Source organism: Pelodiscus sinensis, chromosome 1 (genome assembly GCF_052426305.1).
Source record: "Pelodiscus sinensis isolate ZL-2025 chromosome 1, ASM5242630v1, whole genome shotgun sequence".
NCBI lineage: Eukaryota > Metazoa > Chordata > Testudines > Trionychidae > Pelodiscus > Pelodiscus sinensis.
The window spans coordinates 212,146,185-212,159,930 of NC_143052.1; the positions used below are offsets into that span (position 1 = coordinate 212,146,185).

General features: G+C 37.4%; 1 protein-coding gene across 4 annotated transcripts in view; it reads right to left on the reverse strand.

The window, feature by feature from the left end:
- The window catches only part of CNKSR2 (connector enhancer of kinase suppressor of Ras 2), a 372,258-nt gene that overhangs the window by 68,699 nt on the left and 289,813 nt on the right, over window positions 1–13,746 (reverse strand). For all 4 annotated transcript variants that reach the window (XM_075913326.2, XM_075913323.2, XM_075913322.2 and 1 more), the window contains 3 exons: window positions 13,228–13,400; window positions 9,333–9,406; window positions 6,348–6,419 (listed from right to left, as the gene is read on the reverse strand). In XM_075913326.2, the coding sequence (XP_075769441.1) occupies window positions 6,348–6,419; window positions 9,333–9,406; window positions 13,228–13,400 (319 nt within the window). The remainder of the gene's footprint in view (window positions 1–6,347; window positions 6,420–9,332; window positions 9,407–13,227; window positions 13,401–13,746) is intronic.

A 13,746-nucleotide genomic window follows, 5' to 3' on the forward strand; every position in this document is an offset into this window, starting at 1 on the left:
AATGAGCAGCAATTTTAATGCTTAAATATACAACAAAATGAGACGGACCACCAACGTTAACTTTGTTCTAACTTGAACTGTGTATTCTGCTAATATTCCCATTTCAGAGAACTGGGCCTGATATGCTTCTTTTGCACACTGTATAGAAAGAAAGATAACATTTTCTTGACAAGTGAAGGACAGCATCTTTTATAACTGTTTCCAAATAAAGTATCTAAGGCCTATCTGTGGATTTAACTGTAATTCAGATCATGTCCAAAAGCTCTCCTTTAAAAGGACCAAAAGATCATAGCACTGTCAAAGACCTTTGACAGCTGAAAGCATGAATAGGAGCCATAATCACATCAGGAACAACAGTAGTTGGCTGAAATTTTACTGTTGCTGTGACTACGGAACACCTCACACTAACATCTAATTAATGTTACCATGGGGAGGAGAAAAGGCAAGTGAATCCAAATAAAAGATTACAAACTTTCTGTTATAATAATTAATAGCTGCCATACATTTAAAATAATTGGAGTCTTAAAGCAAAAACAAACAAACAGAACAAAGCAACCCACCATGCCTCTCAGAACTGTTCATGTCTTAAATCACAAGAAGGAACCTATGCAAAGAACTATCTAAGCTTTAATTTAAGTTCTTCAAAAGACCAACCTACAATATGTTAAAAGCTCAGCAGTGAGGCATGATCTATGGTTTTTACTTCAGTTCACAGTTTATTACTACTAAACACAACCAATATGTCCTGCAAAACCAAACCAAACCCATCCAACTAAAAAACTCCCCCAACAACACACCCACCACCCACTGAAACTTTTCTGGAAAGAACTTCTGACCTCTGCATACTAATTAATAGCGTTAATAAAGGTTATTCTTTTAGTAATATCTCATTTTATCCAAATTCAAGAGTCAATAAAATCCTTGTGGCACTCGAATGAATGTTTAGTTATGTTAATTTGCACTAATGACATGGTTACCTTTTGTAAATTACTGTTTTTATAAAAATCAAATGGCATGAGCTGTATTTTAAAGATAATCTTGCTATCTCCTGAAAAGTGCCACTTGATAATAATCTCAGGAAATGTGCACTGAATGAGTTACAGAGTATTACCACAGTTAATAATTTACAGTATCTGATGATCTATAACCTGGAATGCTGTCTAAATAAGACATGCATACACTATGAAATAAACTAGTTTTTGCAGTATGGCCCAATCTGGCACAATGTTCGAGGATCATTTTCTCATATGTTGCTTTGTAAATTCAGATGCTAAAAGAATGGCTGCATCAGCTTCTGAGGCATATTTAATAATGTAATAAACGACATTCATTACACATAACATAGAATCCCCTAGCATAGCTCCTTTAGTTTCATACCATCAACCCTTCAACCATTTGGAGGGTTTCATAATGAAGTTCAGAGCATTTCTTAATGTGTGCATAGGCAACAGGTAGAGTGACCAATTTTGGAAACATATGAGGATGCTATGGAATGTAGGGTAGTTAAAAATCCTCTGAAGAGCAGAAGGGGGACAACATATTACAGCATTAAGATGAAATTTTGGAGATTGTTAAACCAATATGAAGATTAGCATCCAATGGTATAGGAGTCTGAGTCTATGTATTCTGTTATGGTGCAAAAGTTTCCTGTTATTAGTATGAAAAGACATAGTACAAATATGCTTAAAAACAATCTGAAAATTTTGTGAGTGCACTGAAAGACTCAAAGCTTCCCTCTTTGGTTGATATCCTGTGTTTTGGTAACCATTGTTTCTTCTGAAGTGCAGGAGGGAAGGATGCTATTCAGCACTCAGAAAGCATTTAGAGGTGTAGCTTTAACAATTTTGGTGAGAATTACAAAAAAGAATTTGTTTGCTGTAAAGAATAATCGAAGCAACACTAATATTTGCAGCCATTTTGCTCTTCAAGACAAAGTGAAGGTAAGCAACATATACAACCCTTGCCAATATGTGAAGAAGGAAATTTTGCAACATTTCTCAAAACCTTATTTATCTTGTTTATCTGAAATCCTACTGCCTACACAACCACATTAGCTGGATTCCTTCCTTGTCCCCCAGCATGGAGGCTGTGTGTCTGATTCGTGGGACAATGAAAGGATTTGAATAATGTGGAGGTTTAAATAACAGAGCAGAGACACCCCCGCCAAGCCTGGACAACGACGAGGAAAAGGAGGACAAGGCTCTGGCTATCTGGCTTCTGATTGGCTTCCAAAGCAGCACAAGAGGTCCTCAGCAGCCCTGCTAACATAGGAGTGAGTAGGCCATGACAAAGGAGCTACAGAGGATGCAGCTGCAAGGACAGTGACATCTGATCCCTGCAGGCATAAGTTGTGGGGACTGGATGAGGAGGCTGTATTTTGATCAAGGTAGAGTACAAACCCCTCCGGCCATAATGGCTAGGAGGAGGACGACTAAAAGGCCGAATGGCAGTGTTCCCTCTAAGCTACACAGCAGCACAACCCTGCAGCTGCTTAATCAGCCCTGTCCAGTCATGGGCTCAGGGCTCTGCACATGGAATTGCCTGATTGGGCAGGGTTAAGAAGCTGTGGAGCTGTGCTGCTTACAGGGAACACTGACAACTTGCTCCTATTTGCTCTATTATCTGAGCTTCTAATTATCCTAATAAAATCCATATCCCCCATACTATTCAGATATCTGGGAGTATAAAGTATATAACTGGTGGGAGACATAAAAATGAAAAAATTCTGCCTTGCCTTGTACAAGAGGCAATATATTTCTGGTAAAAAGCAAGCATCACTTTCTCCCCATTGCTTGGCTCACAGCTACAAGGTAGACTTGTTGCACTGGAACTTAGCCCCAACAGTCTAAGTGACATTGATAACCAGTTGCTCTCTAGCCAGAATCTAAAGAAACTATAAATATTTCTGGAAATTTATTGGAGGCTTAAAGAATGGAAGTATTTATGTTCATGGTATTGGGCTGATTGGAAAGGTATGGTCACCTTTGTTTTATTTCACAGAAAAGTGCCTTTAGAAAGGACATGCTTTGATCACAAACACGGAGGTGGCTGAATGGAGATGCAGAAGGATGAGCAAATGGATTCTCTGAAAACTACCCCTCTCCAAGTTTATTGTCTTTCCATCTCCCAGCCCAGAACGTGGGATTTTAAGATTGATGGCACTGATTATTTTGAAAAGCAGATGTGTTTTGGAAAGGAAAGGGTAAATTCTGAGCTTGCCAACCTTGGAAGGACAGTGTCCCTTCAAGTAAGGGATGAAGTTAGGAAATACATATTAATTACACCAAACAGCAGAGTAATGATCATAAAACAGAGAAGTTATTGTGGAAATCTAGGTCTCATAGGGTATGTCTACACTACAGTGTTATTTCAAAAAATCTTATTTTGAAATAGTTATTTCGAAATAGCTTATTTTGAAATAAAGCATCTACACACAAAATGCATTTCAAAATAGAATTTTGCTATTTCAAAATAGCGCCTCCACACTGAGTGGACATTGAATCGCATTTAAGGCTGGCTGGAACCAGTTCCAGCAGGGCACCAGGTCAGGACTTACTGTGTGGGGCTGCTTCCTCAGACTATCTGAGGGCTGTGCTTAAAAGGACCCCGCCCCTCCCAGACAGCCAGTTCTCAGGTTTCCCTGCTTCTTTTTCTACTTTGATGAGGGACAGCAAAGCATTTTGTCTCTGCATGCTCTGGTTGCCCTCACCCGAGACACCACAGCACCCAGCAACATGGAGCCAGAGCTAGCCCTGAGTAGTCTAGTGCTTCTCTTGGATGTGTTGCTGCGAGCCTGGCTGCACCTTCTGCAGGCTGCTATCGGGGAGGTCCATCAGAGGGCTGTCAGTATCCAGGAGGCCCTGTGGGAGAGCTTCCACCCTGAGGAGCACTAAGAGCCTCTCTGGTCTGCCCCACTGGGGGCTTGTGCTTCATTCCTCCCTCACGTCCTTCCACTTACCCCTCCCTAACACCCCTTCCTGATGTCAAATAAAATACACATATTTTCATGCACACAAACTCTCTTTACTTAACAAAACTGGGGGGGAGGGAGAGAATGAAACTCTGGTGAAACTGGGGAAAGGAGGCGGGAGAGGGGAGAAGAGAGGGTGGGAGAGGGGAGGGGAAAACCTGGGAGGAGGGAGCTGGAAGGGGGAAGCAAGTGGAAGAAGGGGGAGGGGAAGCTCAGGCCTCAGGGTTGGGGGTCTCACCGGACCAACTTGATTGTCATGCAAACCTGCTCCTAGGTTCGCATGTGGCCTGTGGTGGTCAAGCTGGCAGCTATCCTGCCATAGATGGCTGCCTTCCTCTGTCTAGTGCGGAGATCATGGATGTTGGGGGCATCCCCCTCAAACCTGAATAAGGTCCGTGATCTCCACCCTAGACCAGGAAGGCACCCGTCTTCTCTGGGCTCTGGCAGGCTCCTGGGTGCTGGCAGACTGCTCCTGGGGAGTGGTGGAGCGCTGACTGCCAGTGGCTTGCTGGCTTATGTTTTGGGCCCCTGGATCGGGGCAGTGACTGCTGGCTCTGGGCTGGCAGGCACAGGCACTGTGGCCAGAGTCTACTACTTTAAGGGCTCCGTGGAGAGGGGTGGGAGAGAAGTGCTCTTGGTTGAGGCCAGAGTGGCCACCAGGGCACCCTGGAAAGGCTGGAGGCCCCCTATTTCGAAATAAGTGTCTACACAGCACTTATTTCGAAATGACTATTTCAAATTTGGCATTATTCCTTGCAGAATGAGGTTTACCAAATTCAAAATAAGTGCTCCGCTATTTCGAATTTATTTCGAAATAGTGGTTTGGCTGTGTAGACGCTAGGAAAGTTATTTTGAAGTAACTTTGTATGGGTATGTCTACACAGCAATCAACATAATCAGAACAGTAACAAGACCATCTAGTCTTAAGTGCATACATATCATATATGCGTGTGTGCACATATATAAATAGTTCATATATCCTGAATACATATGAAAATGACATAACAAATAATTCTTTTTGTAAATAATTATTGAAGGCATTTAACAACTTGAAAACATATTTTCCTTTCAGTAATGTTATGTTTTAGTAGTTTCCTGAACTTCTCTTCTACCTGAATTAACATGGTACAAACAGTGCTGAAAGATTGAATAATGGAAGTGGCTGTCAGAAGCCTGACAATAAAATACGAACAGAAAATGATGGAACCATTTTATGCCATCAAAACGCTTCAGAATATTTTAATACTATTTCTTAAAGTTTAAGTGAATACTTATAAGGCTAGCGGAGGATGTATCAAATGCACTTCAATACCTTTTTCATGCTATCTCTGAACTTGAAAATAATCACCTTTTAAAAATGTTAATTGTTTGAATTCAGTGTTAATCAAAATGAGCCAGGTCTTTGGACTAGGAATAATTATTTTTGATATTTTAAACAAAGAGCAATTTTAACATCACAGGGCCAAATTCTTATTTCAGTTATATTTGGTGGAGTAATGTCATCACTTAAGATTTGCATTTGTATAACTGAGATCAGATTTGGGTCTAGTGAGACTTTAAAATGGATTAGTCTAGCAGCAATCATTTGGAAGCCAGATAACCTATATAAGTTTATATGTGCGTGTGATATGCATGGGCGTGTGTGAGGACAGAGGGAGGGAAGGGAGCATTTCAACAAATTCTGAGTCAATTTTTTCATAAAATAAATATTAAAAGTATGTTCTTTTTCCTTTATGCCATTTTTCCCAGTGAGGGTCATGGTGGCAGCATGGAGAGTAGGGAGGACCAGAGCCCCTTTTCCTCCACAATAGATTCCAGCACTTCTTGGGGGATTCACCAGTATTCTCAGGTCAGCTGGGAATTGTAATTTTTCCAATGTGTCCTGAGTCAGCCTTGAGGCTTCTACTCACTGGGACATGTGGTAGAGTTGCAATAGAAGCCTCCTGTGGGCATGACTATTAAGTGCCTGAATTATCTCAACTGGCTCTTTTCAATCCAGACAAGTAGTGGATTTACTCCAAGGCCATCCCGAGTAGCCAAGCTCCATACCCTGTTTCAGAGAGTTAGTTCAGCTACCCTGCAGAGAAATCTCATTTCCATCACTTGTACCCGTGATCTCGTCCTTTCGGTCATTACCCAAAATTCATGACCATAGATTAGGATAGGGATTAAAAACATGTTTTTCATAGATTAGGATAGGGATTAAAAACATGTTTTTCTTAATAAAATTAAGAAATTCTTTTGCACTCATATATCATAAGTTTAAAGTATAACCTTTAATGAAGACATATATATGACATATCATTGGCTTCAAAGGAAAACATCATATTCCAAGATGGTTTCCTATGCAGTTTTATAGTTTATTAGGTTTGATTACCTGTTCATGTCATCTAGATGTTCAGCAGCAAAGTAAAAACTTTTGATTTTAGGATGGCAGGCTTTGAATGCACTGTTGGGGGAAAAAAAAGTCAAACATAATGGGCAAAAATAATAATTACATAAAACATCTTTTCCAAATTAAGGGTAATTAGAAATTCAAATAACTTCATGAAATGAGACAGTGTTCAATTTTCTTTCAAAGTGATTATACATTCTTGTGAGTTTTTCATTCAGCTCTATAACTTTTGAGAACCATCAATCTATCATTGATCATCTTTAAATAACATCTGCATTCAAACATGCACAGAGGCAGCTCTACAACTATTAACTTGACAGATGTAATATTTTGATAAGATGAAGTAGTTAAAATAGTTTGTACAACAGGCAATTTTATTTATGTGGGTGGAGGAACCAAAAGAGTTTCTGAACAGAAAAACGACTTAACAGTTTATTTGATATAACAGAAAAGCTTTCAGTCCTCTGACTTTTCACATCTCAGTACCCTTGGTATTACCTTCAGCACTAATGACTAGGAGTCAAACAGAAAAATGTGATGGTTCACTGATTTTTGACAAGCTGTTGTAAAGCAACAGGGTGTTTACAAGGTCATCTAGCATGATGGGTAAATGACATGTCATTTTTCCCACCCAGCAATGTAATCAACATGAATGGTCACTGAGAGGTCTATAGTATTTTATTTATTTACTACAAACAAATTTTTAAAATGAAAAGCATGCAGAGAGTTTCTACAAATGCAGAAAGTTATAGTGGAGAGCTAGATGTGACAGTGGTTCACAATCTACTTATCACTGTGGGCTGTATATGTGTTACTTGGGCTGCAACTGAGAACCACATCTGCCCCCTCCACTCCCATTTGCCTCCCACTAATCCCAATGCCCTGAAACCCCACTGAGAAAGTAGGGGTGAGGTTGAGCAGCTGGGACTCCAGAAACTACCCCACAGCAGGGCACCAGGAACCTGGCCCTACTGCCTTTAGTACACAGATGAGACACAGCGGTGTTCTAATTGGGCCACATGTGGCACACAGGTTGGGAACTGCTGATATATGAAAACTATTCTATGAAAGTTAATTGTTAATAATGTACAGTATAGAAATAGTTTTTTTTTAAAAAAAACTAATGGTTTCCTCAAGATTGCTTTAAAATAGCATCAAAAATATAGAAGACAGTTAAAGATGACAAGTCAAACAGTATGGTATATAAAGTGCACTGTTCTTGTTTTCAAGAGAGATCAATTAGACAGGTCTTTTCTCTGACTATATGCCAAAGTATTAGACGAAAGAAAGGCATTGTCAGGGAAGGAAATCTGTAAATGTTAGACAAAAAAGGATTCCTCTACACACTAGAGCACAGCATAATGTTACACAAGTGAGAACAGATGTTGAACAGCATCTGCTCCATTTAAAAAATATAATCATGTTGTTGAGACCCAAAACTTGACTTATCTTAAAACTGGTATAACATCTGTCATCTGGATTTTAAATATATTTTTTCTTTATCTACCATTCAAATGGATTTTTTATTAGTCATATGTTTGTGTTTTGCTACCCTGTAGATAGGGCTCAGGGTGAGACAACAATTTAAATGAAGTGTAGTTCTTAGAGATAACGGACGTCATCAATGATTGCTTTGCTAACAAAAAAAATAAATGAAGCTGAGCCATGTTAAATGTCATCCATGAAAAACAGAGCAGTGACTGAAAACTGAAAGTCCCAAAACCACAGATTAAGTTTTTAATTTATGTACCCCTTTTAAAGACTACTATAGAGATCAGAGTTTATTTTCAAGAGCACTGTAAACTAATGGGAATAACATTAAAAGGGTATGTAAGTCATCACAGACAAGCTTTATTCTCTAAAAATCTTATATGGTATAGTTTTCATCATTTTAAAAACCTTCTTGAAAAACCTTGAACTGGAACTTAAAACAGTCTGCTAAAAAAATCATAATAGTGCCAGGTGAGCTTTATACAAAAGAACATGCACTTGCATGACAGGATATGCACAGGGATTTCAATGGTCAGAATAAAAATATTTGAATCCAGGCACATGCAGAGCAAGACTGATACTTATGCATGCCAAAAGTATATAAAACGAAGGACAAAAGTAATTTTAGAGTTATGTACCACATCCCAAGCTATGGTAAATTTGTGTAGCTCCATTAACTTCAGTGGAGCTATATTGTTTTATCCTTGTTCAAGAGACAGCCCACGTTGTCAACAGATCTTAGAAATCCTTCCTAATTAGAGTTTTGAACAAAGTACATTTTGTGCCTGGCCGTGGATTTGACACCATGTTTCCTGAAGTCCTTTTCACTTACTTTGTATTTAAAGCTCTTAGTTAAGAACCATAATAAATAATCAATTAGCTTTTTTCAGACACATTCTATTTATTTTAAAATAGCGATGGAAAACTACAGGTAAAAATTAATGATGGAAAAGCTAAAAACCACCACTTAAAAATGAAGCCATGCACAACTACTGTACAGATAAATATTTCTTTTTTAGCAAAACTTTTTATTTCAAACTTAGAATCCCACAATGGCAGAGTGGTTTTGTGGATATAAATAACTAACTTAGAAAAAGAACAGTCCTCCTTTTTACCCATTTTTTCTTCTTTTTCTTGTGTTGCCTCTGTAATATCTCATCTTCTCCATTCCTCAGAACTTGCTGTATTTGTGTTTGTTAACCCATTAAGGCCGCCACTCCACAAAACAAAACAGAGAGACTGTGACAGTGCAGCTGGGGAAGAAGTGCAGGGAGGGAAGGAGCTGAGCATTCCTAGAAGTTGCAACTAATTTTGCTGACGTTTGCTAATTGTACAGCTTTTGCAACAAAGTCATTGCATTTTAAGGGGGGACCATCATAGCACATGCAGCTTTCCTCCCAGGAATATTGACTGTACCAGGATTCATTTTATGCAATCAAATCATGTTACAATGATTTCCATTCTAATTTTACTTACTATTTCTTGCGGCATTCGTTGGCTCTATCAATCTTAAATTCAGGTAGACTGATGAATCCCTCTGCTTTTTCATCCTATGGAGAAAGTTTAATATGTTACTCAAGATGGTGAGACTTAAGATGAAAGTACATTAAAACTTAAACATAAACAAAGAGAGTTTTACTTACCAGCTCCCTATATAGGGCATATTACTTCTGGCAAATCAATGGAAGTGTTACCCACGTGGGACGTTATGGACCTTAGTTTAGAACATGTTTTTATAAGTATGATTTTAGTAGGTTAGCTGACAAAATGGACAAGGCCCAACTGCCTCAGAAACCATTTCACAGCTGGAATAGCATTTAATCATGATGCCTAAACATGGCAAAAACTCAGGACAGTGGTCAGCGAAAAATGCAATTTAATTTTTTGTCAAGGATAGAGTAATTTACAAGATGAACTGCAAATTATTTTACTGAGCACAATATAACTTCACATGAATATAAATCAACCCAATTTTAAAATACAAATGTGTACCATTCTGCCATTTTTATATCATGTTGTTGTTAAGATGAATGACTTCCCCCCAGTTATTCTTGTATTTTATCAATTATACTCACAGAAGGGGAATCTTCATCTTTTCCCACCTCCTTTAAATTTTGATAATTGTGAATAGCTTTAATGGACTTGATCTTTCCTCAACATTTCACAATTTAAAAGCACAGCGTTTGTTTTAGTCATCAATACATCAACCCCACAGAATCTGTTATACTGCTTTTTGTAACTGTTAATTATTAACATCACTAATATAGAATCATGAATTAGAGGCAAGAGTAAACATACATATACATGGCGTGTGTGTGTGTGTGTGTGTGTGTGTGTGTGTGTGTGTGTGTGTGTGTGTTACAGAAATGAATCTACAATTTCCTGCTCTTCACTCTCTATTTTTTTAAAATGAATCAATCATCCATCTTTGGATCTTTGTTACGCATTTAGTCCTTGGACGGCTGAGAGGTACACCTTTATTCGAGTCCATGCATAAGTCAATTAACATTCCATTACTGTTTTTTGGTAACCTCTGCTCTTGTTTTTCATGCAAAGAACTCTTATATTCTCTGACAACTGTGAAAACTATCATTGTCTTTGATGATTTTCAGCTTCATTCCATCTATGCTCTTGATTTTCATCACGTAAGTCAGGTATATGTTATTCCACCCTACCTAAAGGCCTTTCATTTATTTGTGTATACACTTAGGATTTCTATTTATACAGTCATATTGTCATAGCAACCTGCTCTTCATTTTTAATAATTGGAATGCTTGTCAATTTATTTTTCCAGATTTTGATACTGTTATACTTCTCCAAGAACACTATTCACTTGTACTGCTTCAGCATTGTAATTTTTACTTTTGTCATTGCTCCTAGAATACACCAAATATTCATGACCACTCCCAAAGGGAAAAATACATCAGGATTCCAGGCATCATGGAATACAATCTTCATGTAAAATGCATTCGTAGCATTGTCGCCAGAAGCATGCAAACCACACATTTTTTCCTTTTACAAAATGTGCATCATTCACCAGTACATAAGCTTGCATCATGTCTTCATTTAATCATTTGATACTGTTATTTCTCTCTCTTAAGAGAACAGGAACAGGTATGTGCAGGAATTCAGGATTCATTAATTTAAACTCAGTAAGCTGCCTCTTTTCCATCCTGGTGCAAGAAAACTAATAAGAATGGGATTCAAAGGGTGTGTCTACATAGCAAAGTAATTCCGGAATAACAGCTGTTATTCCAAAATAACTATGCGAGCATCTACACAGCAATTCTGTTATTTCAAAATACTTTTGAAATAACGGATGGCTTATCCCGACTTCTGTAAACCTCGTTCTACAAAGAATAATGCCCATGCCAAAATAGCTATTTTGAAATAAGGTGCGTGTAGATGCTCCACTTCTGCTATTTCAAAACAGCCCCTCTCCATGGCCATTCTAAGTTATTCTTACTGGGGTTCTAAATCGAGATAGCACGTCTACATTAGGGAAGCCTCCCTTGGACTAATTTTGAGGTTTTCCTGCAGTGTAGATGTGCTATTTTGAAATAAGCTATTTCGGAATAACTATTCTGGAATAGCTTATTCTGAAGTAACTGTGCAGTGTAAACATAGTCAATGGGACTTCACATAGGTTCATGGAGAATCTCTCTTTGATGGGCCTTTCTTTCTCCACTGCTCTAGGATAGTATATTAATTAACTTGGTGTTATTATTAACATTTATACAGCATTATGATATACATAAAAACTTTCACAAATAGAAGTTATCAGGTTGCTATCATAATGAGCATACTATCTACTATATTCTCTGATGATAACCCTTTAAAATAATTACTTTCAATACATTCTCCAGGAAACATACTCTAGGAAAATTATTTATAACAATCAAAATTTCTTGTATGGCCTTTTTCATTTTTAAAGGAACAGACCTACAGAGAAAAGTAGAACTTCAAAGGCAATGTATAAAGTGGAGAGAGGCTGCAATATTCTTTTCTTGGAGGAAAAAAGTAAATTATCTTAATCACAGGAGCAAATGTATAGATCTATAGAAAGAACACACTGCTTATTCTTGATGTTTATTTTTATAGTATGGTACCACACTGTGGAACCACAGTGGTCTTAAATAACAAGAATAAGCTCAATGTCCAAAATACCTCATAGAACTAAGCACTATACAGATAAGTAATAAACAAGGAAGCCTCTGCTCTAGAGTGTTCAGAATGGAAATGCTGATGAAGATTTGGAACCATTCAGAGACATGGCGTAAATATATTTTACTGTATGACAGTCTTTCAGGATACGTCCACACCACATTATTTCAAAATAACTAGTGTTATTTTGAAATAACTTAGTCTGCGTCTACACAGCAGGCAATTATTACAAAATAATGTTGAAATACTGTCAAGCTGGAGGACTTCTTACTCTGATTCCTGTAACCCTCATTTTACGAGTAAGGAAAGTCAGAGAAAGAGTACTCTATTTTAAAATAAGTGCTGTGCAGACACTCCCAATTTTGAAATAAGCTATTTTGAAATAAGCTATGCAATTGATGTAGCTCAAATTACGTAGCTTATTTTGAGCTAAGCCCTGTTGTGTAGATGCACCCTCAGAGTTTAAGATAATTTATCTGTTTCCTAAAAATATTTTAAGAAAAAAGTTTGATTTGCCAAAGAAAATTCTGATCTTCCATAGAACTGGTCACTCTATGAAAAAAGGTTTTTAAAACAATCATTCTTCCAAAGAAACAAAATAGATTAAATAAATGAGGGACCCTTGCAGGATCACGATCTTAGGAAATTTAATGATGCTCTTTCAATGTTATCAGTATATAATTAAGCACTCAGAGCCATAATCTAAATAAGATACAATGTATCAAAAGACAACACAATTTGAGAGCATTTTGCATAACTACAGTGGCTTTTAGTAGTACCATAGATTTCTATGATTATGATTAAATATTGTACCCCAAATTCAATAAATTATGGTTGTAATGCTCTTTCTGAGTTATGAGAACACTGGCAAATGACTCTAGCTTTATTCTTCTAAATTTGTTACATTGTCCTAAGAGAAGGACAACTTTATTACAGTCTATTAAGGATATAGGAATATAGAGGTGAGTAGTTGTATTGTTTCTTACGCTACAAAGAAAAAAAAAAGGACAAATCCTGCAAACTCTGATGCATATGAGTGACTTTAGTCACACAAACAGTCTGATTGATATAGTAAGATTATTTGGGTAAATGAAATCACTCACCTGTATGAAGACGAGATTTGACCTTCCATCTTATTATGACAATAATGAAGGATAAGAACTGTTAGCATTAGAAAGGATGACCAAGGAATGTGCCTATTTCTTACCTCTTCATTGATATACCAATATAGAGAAGTATCCTTCAGAACAAACCAATATTTCTTCCATTTCTGGGAGAAATAACTCTTGGCATCTTTCTTTTTCCAAAGCCAGCCTTCGCAGTCGCCACGGCCCAGATCTTTACAGGAAATCCTCCTTTTGCTCTTACCGGTAATGGGAGCTGAAAATGCCAATATTTTCATTAAAATGAGTAGCTGTGAATGTGTTCACCTTATACATGTGATCAACCAGTCACAAAATGCTAATTTTGCCTAAAAATGTGATCCATCTTTATGAACTTAAGAGAACATTTCAATAGGAATTTCCTTGACATTATTATTATTATTTCTTTTTAATTAAGCAACAAAAAGTCAATGGCAAAAGAAAAAAGTTGATGTATTCTCTTATCCTTCTCTAAACATGAAACAAAGTACAATAAATGAAGGCAATAAGACAGGTTCTATAAGATAGAAGGACAAGGTGTAAAAAAAAGTATTATGTGGATTCTTAGTTTGTGAACAGCTCAT